This window comes from Amphiprion ocellaris, chromosome 16 (genome assembly GCF_022539595.1).
Source record: "Amphiprion ocellaris isolate individual 3 ecotype Okinawa chromosome 16, ASM2253959v1, whole genome shotgun sequence".
Taxonomy (NCBI): domain Eukaryota; kingdom Metazoa; phylum Chordata; class Actinopteri; family Pomacentridae; genus Amphiprion; species Amphiprion ocellaris.
The window spans coordinates 1095071-1108920 of record NC_072781.1 but is presented as its reverse complement, the minus strand read 5'-3'; the positions used below and the strand labels follow the sequence as shown (position 1 = coordinate 1108920).

The window sequence follows — 13850 nt, the reverse complement described above, 5'->3', positions numbered from 1 at the left end:
TAGGATGAAGGATACTGAAGAATTAATGCTTTTACTGTGCTCACAGCATAAATACAAACACGTGAATGGGTGTGTTTTGTACGGGAATAGTTTTAGAATTTCTGACGATGATAAAATCTGTACACACAAGACTGGAAACATGAGAAACAACCAGACCGGCTCTGCCCACATTAAACCACAAAACCTGCCTGATCTCGACTCTGCTCACTAATCCTGTTCCTTTAACCCTCCTGTTGTCCTCATTTACATGCACCAAAAAATATTTCCTTGTCTGAAAAAAATCCAAAAATTCAGCGAAAAAATTCCCCAAATTTCTGAAAATTTGTAAAACCTGCAGGAAGAAAATTCCAATAATTCCTTAAAAGTTTCCCTTAAAAATTTGATTTTTACCATTTCTTTTTTTTCCAGCAAAAAATGTTCAAAGATTTCCCAAAAATGTTGAAAATGTGGACATCAGAAGTTTCACTGTGAAAATATTTTTTTTCCATATTTTCAAACTTTAAACTGGGTCAATTTGACCTGCAGGATGACACCAGGGTTAATTCATACAAAAACCAATGAGTAAAATCAAGTCAAGACTTTAAATCAACATTTCTTGCCGTATTTATATCATGAAAGCAACATTTTGAATTACCTGTCAATTTAAATCATTTTTTTCTTTTCTTATCTGTTAGATATCACATTAAAGTGTAAAAATTCTGAGTCATGATGCAAGATTTATGAGGAATTAAGTGCCTTTCAAAGATTTTCATTCAAATACTAATAAATATTCAACGTTTTGCTGTGTATTGACCTGCTGTGTACGCCCAGACTGATCCAGCCTCCCGCTGCTGCTGTTCTTTTATACCAGGCTATAAAAAGACGGCGGTTGACTAATTATTAACCCTGATCGCTGCTGTGACGTCCTGAAACTCTAGACTGCACACACTGACACACAAAGCCACTGATGTTGAACTAATGGGTGGAGATGCCTGCAGTAACTCAGGGACCAGTCAAGATGACAGGGCTGAAAAAGCAGCAACATCTGATACTAAAACAATATTCAGTACAAAACACACAACCAAACAATAATGTTACTGTTTAGTGTCTTCCCTTTTTACTTTAGCAGGTTTTGTGTTTGCTTTAAGAGGAGTGAGGTGACTGAATGATTCAGCAGTATAATCATTTAAAGCTTTTATTTCACAACCATTCAGGCAATTAGCAGACACAATCAGTGTCTCATGTAAAAAACAAGGGACCTTTATTTGTATTCTTTCTATTATTTGCAGCCACATTGCAAATTATAAGTCTGATTATATTCTATATTTGTTCTTTCTGTCAATGAATCTCATTAAAACCTGCAAAGAATCAGTCAAAAAAGTGCTGTCCTGGTGTGTCTGAAATGAAGTTTAGTTTATTGTTGTGCACCACAGATCAACACTGTAGTCAGAAAACCATCAAAAACACATGAATGTGCCACACGACTGCAGAGAGTGTCAAACATCTGCAGCGTCCAGCTTTTAAAACCTCAAGAAAATTTTCATGATCTGTCACACAGAAAAAGACAGATTTGGACTTTACATCAATGGTTATTCATGGAATTTATTAACAATAATAAAAATATAGATTATTATCAGCCGTATCCAGATGTATTTATGGCACACTTACATTTAACTTCTTTTAAACCAAAATCAGTGTTGATGTTTTACATCATCGGGATAATTACTTCATCTAAAAGGCACTGTGGACCTGGCAGAGGTGATGTTTGGTCTACCGAGCAACACGGAGGAGGTCAAAGCTCAGCTCTGAGATATCAAACGCCAGATGTGAGTGTGTTTGTTCGACAAAGACCTCCGGACGTCCTGATTGGCCGGTGGAGTGCTGCAGGTTTTTCAGAGTTTCCAGGGTGGCGTAGACCACTCTGGCTCGCTGCTCCTCCGAGGGCGGATCCCCCCAGCGGTGGCGGGGCAGCGACGGCGAGTGGAGGAGGAAATAGACGGACGACATGTAGACTTTAATAAACTCCTGCTTCAGATACGACAGGTCTCTCTGCAAACACACAGGAGGAGGAAACAGTTTACTGTATATTCACATCACAAAGACTTTACAGAGAAAAACCACCAGCGTCCTCTACAGGCCTGTACCGCTATAACACTCCGGTCTGTGCTTCCATCTCTTCAGGTGACCCTAACCCTTACCTGATGTAAATCTTTCAACTAAAATTGAATAATTGACATTATGTGTACATTTTTTGTTCCCAAAAGGTAGTAAGATCCCCATAATGTGGCTGTTTGAACAGATTTACAGAGTCAATAAAAAGTATTCACCCTTTTAATTGCTTTTCAACTGTGAATCATTTTTAGCTTTTTTACCAAAACGTTACAAAAGACTCTTTCATGTCAAAGTGAAAAGAGATTTTTACAAAGTTTTGACAATTGGTTAAATATAAAATGTAAAGTACAGACACCCCATACATTTGTGAAATATTGCATTAAGAATCACTCTTAGGTCTTCAAGTATAATTTCTTTTAGTCCAATCACAAATCCCAAAGAAGTTACTTAAAAACTTAAAATTAATTGGTTCCGTTAAAAAAAGAAATTTTGAGTATTGGGTCATTTTGTCAGAATTTAGTTTTGTTAGTTTTTCTTGTAAACAAACAAAAAACATCATTTGTATTTGTTTCTAATGCAGCCACACCTTTTAAAAGACAAAAATGATTTTTCCACAAATATTTCATGATAATATTTGAGATTGTGTAAAATTTTAAGTGTTTTCCACCCCTGTGAGATATTCCACAAGTATTCACCCCCTTTAATGTGTCTCACCTGATTTAACACAACATTGATGCAAGAAGTCCTACAATGAGTAAACTAGAGATCATCTGAGTGCAGCCACTGTGTCTTATGTGATTGTAGTATAAAGACACCTATTTATGGAAGGAGAATCCGTACTTCTGGCTCTAACTACACCATGAAGACAAAAGAACTCTCTGCACAGCTCTGTGAAAAGGTTATTTAAAAGCATAAGTCAGAGGATTGATTTTTTTAAAAATCCAAGTCTCAGCAAGTTGTCCTCAAAAACTGAGGAAGAGAATAGTGAGGGAGGGCCACCAAGACTCCTATGACTCTTCTGAAGGAGTTCAGCAGCTTCAGCAGCTGAGATGAGAGAGACTGTTCACACATCAGCTGCTGCCTGTCCTTCAAACACTGTTCAAATTTAATCTGGCCAAGAGTTTGTGGGAGACTGAAGGTTCTTTAGTTGGATGAGACTGAATTTGAGCTTTTTGACATCAAACTAGATGTTATGTTTGGCTGCACATCATCATAAACACACCATGTCCACTGTGAAGCATGGTGGCGGCAGCATCATGATGTGGGGATGCTTCTCAGCCGCAGGTCCTGAAAGGCTTGTACCTGTAGAAGTTAATATGTCTGCAGCTAAGTGTGCAAGAGAACAGTGACTTGGGAGAAGATTTCTTTTAAAATGTGGAAATGGTTTAAAGGTTTACAGACCTCAACTCAACTCAGAAATTTATGGATGGACTTGAAGAGGGCTGTTGCTTTATGATCCCTGTACAACCTGACAGCCTGAGAAGTTTAAGTGTAAAGCTGACTGAGATGTTTCTACACAAGATCAATGCAGGAATTGTGGCCAAATGTACATCTACTAATACTGACTTGACAGAGGTTTATACAGCCACTTACTTTACATTTTATATGTATATTAAATCTGCTTTCACATTGACATTTAGGAATCTTTTTTAGAAATTCTTGCTCAAAAAGTCAGAATAAATCAATAGCGATTCAATGTTGAAAAGAAATAAATGGGGAAAACTTGTTCTTGCCACTGTATGTCCCCTTAAATGAGTAAAACCAGTAAATACACCGACCTTCTGCGCTCTGCTCATGCTGGTCTCAGCCTCCAGCCAGGCGCTCTGAAAGACAACATTTGTTTAAAGTTAAATTCAATATGGCACAATCATGGAGAAGTGTTGTTTCATTTTAAATCATTAATGTATTCAGGGTTTCTGAAGGCTATAAAACAGATGCGATGGATCACGCTGCTGAAGGAGCTCTTGATCCTGTAAGAATTACAGCACTGTCAGTTAAAATCTGCATGCTGTTTCACAAGCTTCTTACTTTCTGCCACACAAAAACAATAATTTTAACGAGCAGAATTCAACCCATACTGGCAAAGCAATAAATTACAGAAATATAGTAGTTTAGTAAATCCAATTTGAAAGATAGCTTGATGTAAATATGACTACGTTGCCATATTTTCTGACCCTGAGAGCATCCAGCAGGTCTGTCTGGTCCAACAGCACAGGAAAGGTTGAAAGTATAGGACTGCATATGAGATCTGAAACAGAGGATATTAATAAATAGTATTGACTAAGTGAATCTGTTTAGTTTTGGATAAGAGGCACTGACGGTGTGTGTTACCTGCATCCTGCATGGTGGGTCTGTCCATCAGCAGTGTGTCAGCGAGCAGCTGCCTGTGCAGAGCCAGCAGGTGGACACAGCTCAGAGAGTGCAGCAGAGTGTCTGGAAGGAGGCTGAAGAGCAAAACGGCCGAGGTGAGCCAAGAATGAGTCCAAGAAAATCCAGTAATGATTCATTAATGCTGAACTAGCTGGCATAATGCCATCTGTGGAGCTCTGCTGTCAGGGTTTTCTCGCTGATCCTCCCACCTGAGCTGCGTTCTCGTCCGGCTGTTGGTCGATTTCAGCTTTACGATCAGTTTGGGCTGCCGTCTGGCCTGGAGCATCTGCTGGAAAACACCACCTGGAGCTGGGAGGAGAAATTCCACCGATTTTTGCCACATCCTATTTTAAAATAGAAGTTTACATGATTGTCTATGTCAGGGGTGTCAAACTCATCTCAGGTTCCACATTCAGCCCAATTTGATCTCCAGTGGGCTGGACCAGTAAAATCACAGCATAATAATCTATAAATAACTACATTTTCCTTTGTTTCAGTGTAAAAAAGTACATTCTGAAAATGTTCACATTTAATATTTAACATCATGAAGAACCTGAAATTTCTAAAGAAAAATAAGTGAAATTTCAACAACATTATGCCTCAGTTACACATTAGAAGTTACAGCTCATAGGGTGTCTACAAAGACACAAAGCATTTAGTCACAGGTATCTGAAGCTGAATGATCTGGTATTTTACTATATGATCAAAATGACAAAAGTCTGACAAAAAAAGACCAAAAACAAGGCAAAATATTACAAAAATGAGACCCAAATAGACAAAAATGAGACAAGCGACACAAAACAAAACAAAAAAAGAGACAAAAATGGACAAGCGGTACAAAAAGGAAACGCAATACGACAAAATAACACACAAAACAACCAATAAAGCGAAACACAAAATGACAAAAATAAGACAAAAACACAAGCGAGACAAAAAGGAAACACAAAATGACAAAAACATGAGACAAACGTTAAAAGTCAGACAATAAAAGAAAAAAAACAAGACAAAATATTCCAAAAACGAGATACAAAACGACAAAAGAATAATGAGCAATCTAGTTTATGATCCAAACAACTTGTCATGGTCTACAAATTATTTTCAATTTATAGTTTTACTAATTTACAATCTGCAGTTAATGTCTTCTCTGGGATTTGTACACTTTGAGGGCCGGATTGGACCCTCTGGAGGGCCGCTTTTGGCCCACGGACCTGTTGTTTGACACTCCTGGTCTATGTATTGAGTCTGCTGTGTCTTCTTACATCCTTTAGTGGCTGAGGCCTCCACGGCTACGTCCGTCTCATAGGGAGTTCCACCGTTCACTGGCAGCTCATAGGTCCTGTACACGTTATATTAGATATTAAAGCATTACGTGCAAAATTATTAATGTCAGTCTATTTTTGTGCTCATTATTCATAGAGAATGTATCTGTGGTAAGTTTCATTTCAAGTCATTCATTCTTTATTTCACACTGGTCATTTGTAAAGGACAAAATGTGAGTGCCTTTAGTGTGATTTCATATTTACACGTGGATCTAACTATGTGTATGTCTGGATAACTGCAGTTTTATAATCCCGATGCACTGGTATTTGTGTAGTACCTGTTAGGGAGTGGCTTTCCAGCGTCATCGGTCAGTTTGAGGAAAGCCCAGCCACAGCTCAGGTCTCCTCTCTCACCTGTAGACTAAGAAACAGATGCACACCAGCATTTTTCCTGGCTCAGAATGGGCCTTTTGGGTTTTTTTATGCTCAATGATAAGATTGATGGGTAAACTGCAGGTACTGAATCTTTGTTACCTTATTAGACAGAGATCAATGCTTTGTGCTGTTATTTCTGATCATTTAATAAACAAAAATGTCTATTAAGAATTAACAAAACTGGTTAAAGCATTGTTTTTATTATTCTCAATTCTTAGCATTTTGAAAGTAGTTATTTACCTTTGCTGGTTGTGACACACGCATTAGATCTGACATCTATGCTTTTCAAACACTCTTTGCTTCATCAGAAATTGTCCATTTCGACAGAGAAGGATTTGATTTTCCATCCAGGTCTCATCAGTGTCACATGTGCATCTGTATGGATGTGTGTCCTTACATTTCGTATAAAAGTGACTCCTAGTTCGAAGAGGATGCCGAGGTTAGGATCCGTAGAGTCGCAGCGCAGGAAACACTCTCCGTCCAGGAGGGTGGGCAGGATACCTGTCATCTGGAACAAACACACACACAGAAACATGCTTCAGACTCTGGACAGTTTTAGCACTGCAGCTCAGCAAAGTCAACAGACAGGGTGGCTACGGGTCTTTGAGACGTGCTAAAATGTCTGAAATACACAGTTACTAATAAAGGGTCTTGAAAAGTGTCTTAAACTGAGACTGGATGGGTCTTACATGATTTTAAGTCAGGAAACGGCAAGAACTTCCAGCATGCAATGCTCCTGTTTGTGCCAATAGCCAGTAAGGCATCACTAGTTGTGGAAAACATTGAACTAAACATAAATATTTGCCTGGAACTGCTAATGAGGCAAACTGAATCCAGTCGCCCACTCCTGCTCTAATGGATGTTAAAATGGAAAATCCATCGTCAGCCTCATCAGCATCAGATCTCCAAACAATTACTAGCTCTACGCCAACGCACCTGTGACTGTGTTCAGCTGGAAGGTGTATGTTTCCAGCAGAAATGTGGTGTTAAACTTCACTTAAGTTCAAATGACTGGTATTTAAAATGGTCTTCAATACCTGCAGACACCCTGATCAGAGTTTGGCTGTAAAAAGAGCGTTTTCTGATTTCTTAATTGTTATGATCCTGCTCCAGCACCTGCCCTTTTTTCCCCCTCTTCCTCTTTTTCCTCCTTTCTCCCTTGGGTCCTGATCTGTTTCTGTTTTTACCTGTCTCTCTTTGGCTCCCTCTGTCTGTCACCTCTTCCTCATGTCTCTCTCTCTCTCTCCCTGTCTCTCTCCCTCCTGCTCTCCCTGTTTCACCTGCCTGCATTCTGCTACCTGTTGATTACTATGACTTTCAGCTGCAGTAATCAGTTCACTCCATTCACCTGTTCTCCACCTCACCTCCACCTATTTTAGCTCTGTCCTGTCATTCACTCCCCGCCGGATCATTTATCCACATGCCTTCATGGACTCTGTTTCCCTTCCACTGGATTTCCCTCACTTGGACTCATCAGTTCTTCTTTTGGATTCTAGCTAGCCCTGCTTTTGTCTCCAGCCAGTGGCTCCAGTCTCGTCTCTGTTCGTCCCAGATTTCCTGAGCCTGCTTCCCTGCCCCTTCTGTTGTCGGTTCCCCCCATCTTGTAAGTACCCCTCCTTCACATAGTTCTAGCTTAGTGATCTTCCGTTTTTGAATTCACAGTGTTTGTTAGTAGTGGTTTGGTTTAGTTTTGTTTCCTCCCAGTTCAGTTCTCCATTTATGTATTGTTTTAGTTCTCTGGCGTAATAAAAGCCTTTCCTTAATTCACATTTTTGCCAGTCTCTCTGTGTCTGGGCCTGGGTTCCCCAGCTCCCCCTGTAACATTAATGCTGTAAAGATAGCAGCCAGAGTCTCCTCATACCCTTGGAGAGAAGCTCCAGGTCTTGGGGCTCTTGGAGTTATAGGCTGCCCTCACTGTGTGGATGTTACTCAACACCTGGAACACAAACATGAATCATTTTCAGAAAGGGAAAGTGGAATTAAAAAAACCTAAATCTGTTATCTGAGCTCCCAGAAAGGAACTCGGCAACAGAGAGAACTCTGCATACAGCTCTCCACCAGCACAGGTGGGCTCCAGGCTAGTCTTAGCTGATAACTAAAAGTTAAACAGTATTAATTAAACTGCTGCCACTCCCTCTACAGAGACAGGAGGAGTGTGAGGAAGAGCAGCGAGGCTCCTGGGTGTAAATGAAACAGATACCTGAGCTCCATCAAAGGCACAGAGGCGGATGTGTCTGCTGAGGACCTGGACTCCAACCCCAGGGGTAGGAATCATCCTGCAGCCCCACAGAGTGAAACAAACACAAGTCCTGACCTGGCAAGGGCGAACCTGCAATGCAGGAGATTCAGAGATCAAGAAAACGTGTTCATGACAACATTATGAACTCTTAAAAACACCAACAAACAGAGAGACTCCCACCCTGCCAGTGTCCGGGTCCAGGAAGAGGTCTTTAAAGGAGAGCTGTGATTGGCTGAGCTCAGGCTGAATGTAGTGGCTTCCTCTGTATGTTTCACCTAGAAGAGGACATAAAGGGTTACAGCTTTTTAATCTTTCAGTATTTTTTTAGTTGAACAAGGATTAGTACTTACAGTGTTGTCTGGAAACGGTGATGGAGTTCAGAATTAATCAGGAACAGTCAGTAAATTTACTAAACTGTTTCTGTCTCATAGTGAGCATGTCACACACACACACACACACACACACACACACACACACACACACACACACACACACACACACACACACACACACACACACACACACACACACACACACACACACACACACACACACACACACACACACACACACACACACACACACACACACAGTATAATGACCTTCCTCCACCAGCAGTGTATTGAGAGTTGATGGTCTGAATCCTGAAGGAATTGCCCCCATGGCAGACAGCACATCTGTTGCATCAATCTGTCACACAGAAAACCCCATAAATATCTTTTCCACACAGTTCAAGCTGTAATATTTGTTTAATCATCAGGAGCCTTGTGCTCCACTAACTATTCTATCATAAAATGTGAATACTTTACAATGGTATCTGTACTCGGAGACTATATGAGCTACATGTTCAATACTGCAGATTCTGAATCAAGCATGATGAGAAATAACAGTTAAAATGTCATGCTTATATTTTCAATAGTTCCTGAAGTACTGTAACTTAAATACAGCTTCAAATGTCAATGGGCAAAAAATGAAACAAAAAAGTATCCTTGAAAATATTTGACATATCAATCTAAAATTTCAAAGATATCTTTATAAATTTCCATATTTTATATTATAAAATTTTCAAACAATGCTTCAGCAGAAATTGATCTAAAAATGTATGGATTTGAAATGGAATAAACCTCGAAAATTAGCAGTAGCATGAGTTCTAGTAGTTTAAATTGTAGAGTTTTTACCTCAGTCAGAGCCTTTCGGACAGTGGACCAGTTGGTGTGTGAGCTGATTCTGTTAAAGAAAAGAGGAAAACATGAATAATAAAGTTACTGTCAAATGATGGATAGATATCATCTTGTGAAAGCTTGTAGCCAAAACCATGAATAAGGTAAAAAGATCCACAAAAGTCTCCAAGTGTAACACTGAACCTCCGTTTGTCTCGGTCCTCAGTTAGTTCTTCAACCTCCTCCTCTTCCTCCTCCGACTCCTCATTATCATCATCACTGTCATCTTCATCCTCATCGTCATCATCGACACCAGAGCCAATCTAACACATTACAGTTAGATTTAAAATTAACAACACAACAAGGTTTAATGCATATGACTGTATGTTCATGAACACTTTTGGGTTAAAATATGGAAATTCTTTATTCTTCTGCAAAAGCTTAAAACATCTTCAATATACATAACAGTAGGCTTTACTTTAATGGCCACAGTTATGTTTAATAATAAGTTCTAGAGCTGAATTGTTGTCTAAATGAACTGTGATCTGCTAACTTTTGTACCTTCAGGTAGGTCCTTGGAACCAGCCCTCTGCTGCCTTTAGTGTCCTGAACCAGCCACCAGCCATCTGCTGTCTTCCTGATAATCCTTAACACCTCCCCTCTCTGAAAGAGCAGAAAAATAAATGAAATACCTTCACATTAGCTATGTGATAGTGACCAACACACTTAAATTACCTTTTAAGAGCCAAGGAGATAAAACTAAATTCATGCCAAATCCCTCTGAACCATAGAGCTGGGAAAATACTCAGCATTTAATTGTTTATTTAAAAATAAACACATCTTATTTCATTTTCATCTGAGATTTGGGCTATTTCAGCTATGAATCATTTACACAGAGAGATATATTCACATTTTACGTGTTTGTAAGCTGTTAAATCAACCTGAATGATTTATTACTTTACATGATGATTAGAAAAGCCCTTATTTGACACCAGAATGCATTGAATCAGGTAAGAAGTCATCATCGTACAAAACACACTAAATTATAACCTGAAATCAAATCAGTATACACTTGGCGAGCTTGTCTGTCCTTCAAATGTCACTTCTACCTGCTGGACTGTGGATTTGGGCGACTAGAGCTCCATCCTCTGTTTTAACCAAATGTAATATGATGTCATTTTTTAAAAGAGGGAGCAAGCTTTACCAGTCTTAATTAAATTAACCTGCTCACAAATAATAAACAACAAATAAAAATGTGCTAAACAACATCATATGACATTTTGGAAGTGGTAGGGCACCATGAAAACGGCCTCAGCTCTCCCTGAACTTTAAGATTCCCTTCAGTACTCAGGAAAATGTGACATTTAAACTGCAAGAGAGCTGTATGAAAAACGTACCGCTGCTTCTATAGACGCCTGCATGTTGCTAACATACAGCCAGTCTGTGCTTTATCTCTGTTTCTGAAACAAGGAGTAATTCACCTGGACAGACAAGTCTCCTTCCTGCTCCCCTTTGAAGTCACTGAGGACCGTGTAGATGCGAGGGTCTGACTGAGAAGACGGCTTCACTGCTCTCTTCTCATCTTCACCATCGTTGCCGTCGGTATCACCATCATCATCGTCATCACTGTCATCATCTTCGTCAGTGCCATCCTCACTATCTTCCTTTGAGACATTACTGTGGATCAAAAGTTATTTTTAAGTTTTGGATGAGATGTTGAAGTAAGGTTTTTATGTTTCTCCTACATCTAAAAACTACACAGAACTTAAATTTTAAGATGCACTGAATTTGACTGCTTCTACTTCAAAAGTGATAATGTGGATTAAACAGCTCTGGAGAAATTAAGCCACTGCACCAGGCAATATCCTGTATATAATAGATTAAAAAAGGGGCATATAAATTACACAGATCATCTCTTTTCTTTGCTTTGCAATAAGCACAGAGGACACCGACCCTGCAGCAGAGCTGGGTCCTGGCGGTGAAAGCTCCAGAGAGAGCGAGTTCAGACGCTCCAACATGTTTTGAAGCCTTCTCTCCTCTTCTTGTTTTCTCTGATCGTAATTCCCGACCGGAGCCAGTTCATCAGCCTAGAAAACAAGCAGCAGATGACGAAGTCAAAATATAACACAACAATACACAGTACAGCAAGCTTAGAATCACAGAATGGGATATTACTGAGCAATCTGCTATTGGTTATCAGTGATCTCTGACTTTTTAATTATTCTTTTATTATACTTAACCACAGAACCATATTATGACTGGAAGGTTGCTTCTGAGATTATTTTCATTCAGAAAACATGATATTTTCTCAATAAAAACCATTGATAACGGCCAAGCAACAGTATTAATTGCATGTTCCTTTGTCACCAAGAAGTTAAACTGAATAATTGAACAACTGTACTTATTACAAAGAAGGTTCTTAGACTTTTTACTAACAGCACAGCACTAACCTTTGTAAGTTCCTTCAGTTTCTTTAGTGTCTCCTCTGATGACATCTGCAGTTCCTGACATCTGTTGGGAAGTGAGTATTTAGATTAATATCAAACTTTGAGTTGTTAAAAAAAAAGCTGATCAAACCAACGGAATTATAGCTGGTGGAAAAAAAGAAACAGGAACAAAATTAGAGTTTCAGTTCCAGTCCAGATGAAGGTCGTAGTCTTTTTGGAGTATTTACCGTTGAAATGCTTCTTCAGTGGATCCAACCTGATTCTGCACATCCTTCACCAGACTGTCAGTCTGTGGCAGAAGAACAATGACAGGAAACCACTGTTGACAACAGATCAGCTTGAACTGAGAAGCAGATTTAGTGCTACATGATTTTAGGTGTCAAAAACAACACATTTCGTGTCTGAGCTTTTCTTTTGAGTGTCCTGTACTGTTCAGTGAAAAGTTTCTATGCTGCAGCCAGACTTCTCTCAAAATCTGTAGTTTAAATGTTTCCTGCCTGAATTTATTATTCAAGAAATTACAAGACCTACTTTCAACTGTTTGCTGAGAAATGCTAACAGTGGCTTTATTAACCAGGAAGATTTCTTTAAGGACATCTTTAGCTTTCTTCAGTAAATGAGTTGATACGTACACATGTTTATGGACATTAATGCTAGAATGAACCAAGTCTGTGAACGCTTTATATGTTAAAACTGTGTAACAAATATCCTTAAGATCAGGCGTTCCGGTGACTTTATTTGTACAGTAGTCGGTTATTTGTGCTACAACTAAAACAACGTTCCTCTTCATTCAGCTCCAAATCGTTCGCTTTTTGCTCAAATTTCACCGTTTATCCTGAACAAACCTGTTTGTTTATTTCGTCCACTTCCCTCTGGACAAGCTGCAGAGCTCCTCTTCTTTTCGGTGCCATTTATGAGCTGTTTTCAGCCACATAATCCGTGTGTTAGCCGACCGGCTAGCAGGCTAGCTGACGCGACACCTCCGTTGGTCGCTAGGCAACCGACTTCTTCTGCGGATTCACTTGAACGTCCACAACCTCGTTCTTTTCTTTAGTATGCATTTAGTTACTGTAAATATATTTCACTTTATTTTTTATGTATGTATGTTTTGTATGGTTAGAATTTAATTCATATCACGTGAATACATAGAATATCTAACCGGCTTTCCAACATTTATTGTCGGGTTTCATGAAGCTACCGCCACCTACAGGACTGGACAAGGACCTGCGGAAAAATTGTTAATGTAATAAAAGGTCTACTGAAAGGAGGAACACATTTCTGTCCAAAACAGACGCGAATACTGAATGTGAATCAAGTTTTATTCGTTTAACATGAAAAAAATCTGCTGTCTTCACCTGGACAGCTGATTTATCAATAGCTTGCCAAAGAGGGCTTATGTTGTTGTCTCTACTGAGCTAATTATGCTAAATACTCAATTTGCCCAACATGAAAGTCTTAGTATTCATCTAAAATGCAAGACAGAAAGTTGCATTTTCGTACAATATATCTTTAAAATTGTAAGTTGTTACTTAGAGAGGACTACTGGTGTGGAATAAACCTTTAAAACTATTAGGACTTGTACAAAAAGTAGTATTTGGTTGGAATGTGGGTGCACTTTAGCAATTGCTTAATTCAGTAGGCGGGGCTGTCATGAAAAACTGGGGTAGTAGAAGTGGAGTCCTGAAAATGCATGTCTTCTGTCGCAGAACACAAATTAGATTTTTTTTTTTTCATTTTTGTATATTTACTATTAATCAATTCATAAATTTAACATATCTTCATGTACCTTTTAATGTATTTTTATAACAGTATTTGTTACAGACACACACTCCTTTAAATCAATATTATG

At 39.0% G+C, this 13850-nt stretch overlaps 1 protein-coding gene across 2 annotated transcripts; it reads right to left on the bottom strand.

The window, feature by feature from the left end:
- Positions 1 to 1368: 1368 nt before the first annotated feature.
- On the bottom strand, positions 1369 to 13004 carry nphp1 (nephronophthisis 1). 2 transcript variants are annotated; one of them, XM_055018290.1, is made up of 20 exons: positions 12847 to 13004; positions 12229 to 12290; positions 12005 to 12065; positions 11508 to 11641; positions 11036 to 11231; positions 10116 to 10217; positions 9759 to 9877; positions 9573 to 9621; positions 8997 to 9084; positions 8575 to 8669; positions 8356 to 8484; positions 8017 to 8091; positions 6553 to 6663; positions 6059 to 6141; positions 5670 to 5797; positions 4671 to 4770; positions 4423 to 4535; positions 4266 to 4339; positions 3870 to 3914; positions 1369 to 2028 (listed from the first exon to the last, which is right to left on the bottom strand). In XM_055018290.1, the coding sequence occupies exons 1-20, from the start codon at positions 12910 to 12912 to the stop codon at positions 1750 to 1752; spliced, it is 2109 nt and encodes a 702-aa protein (XP_054874265.1). In that variant the 5' UTR covers positions 12913 to 13004; the 3' UTR covers positions 1369 to 1749. The 2 variants fall into 2 exon arrangements, with proteins under 2 accessions (XP_054874265.1, XP_023132567.2); XM_023276799.3 differs by having other exon boundaries at positions 5721 to 5797.
- Positions 13005 to 13850: the final 846 nt, after the last annotated feature.

What these genes read in the sequence shown, in the direction of transcription:
- nphp1 (XM_055018290.1), bottom strand. Translation starts at nt 12,912, where the DNA reads ATGGCACCGAAAAGAAGAGGAGCTCTGCAGCTTGTCCAGAGGGAAGTG. An exon ending in TCCGAAAGGCTCTGACTGAG is followed by an intron (nt 9,085 to 9,572) that starts GTAAAAACTCTA and finishes TCTGTGTGACAG; the next exon opens with ATTGATGCAACAGATGTGCT. An exon ending in GCATGAGCAGAGCGCAGAAG is followed by an intron (nt 2,029 to 3,869) that starts GTCGGTGTATTT and finishes GTGTGTTTGCAG; the next exon opens with AGAGACCTGTCGTATCTGAA.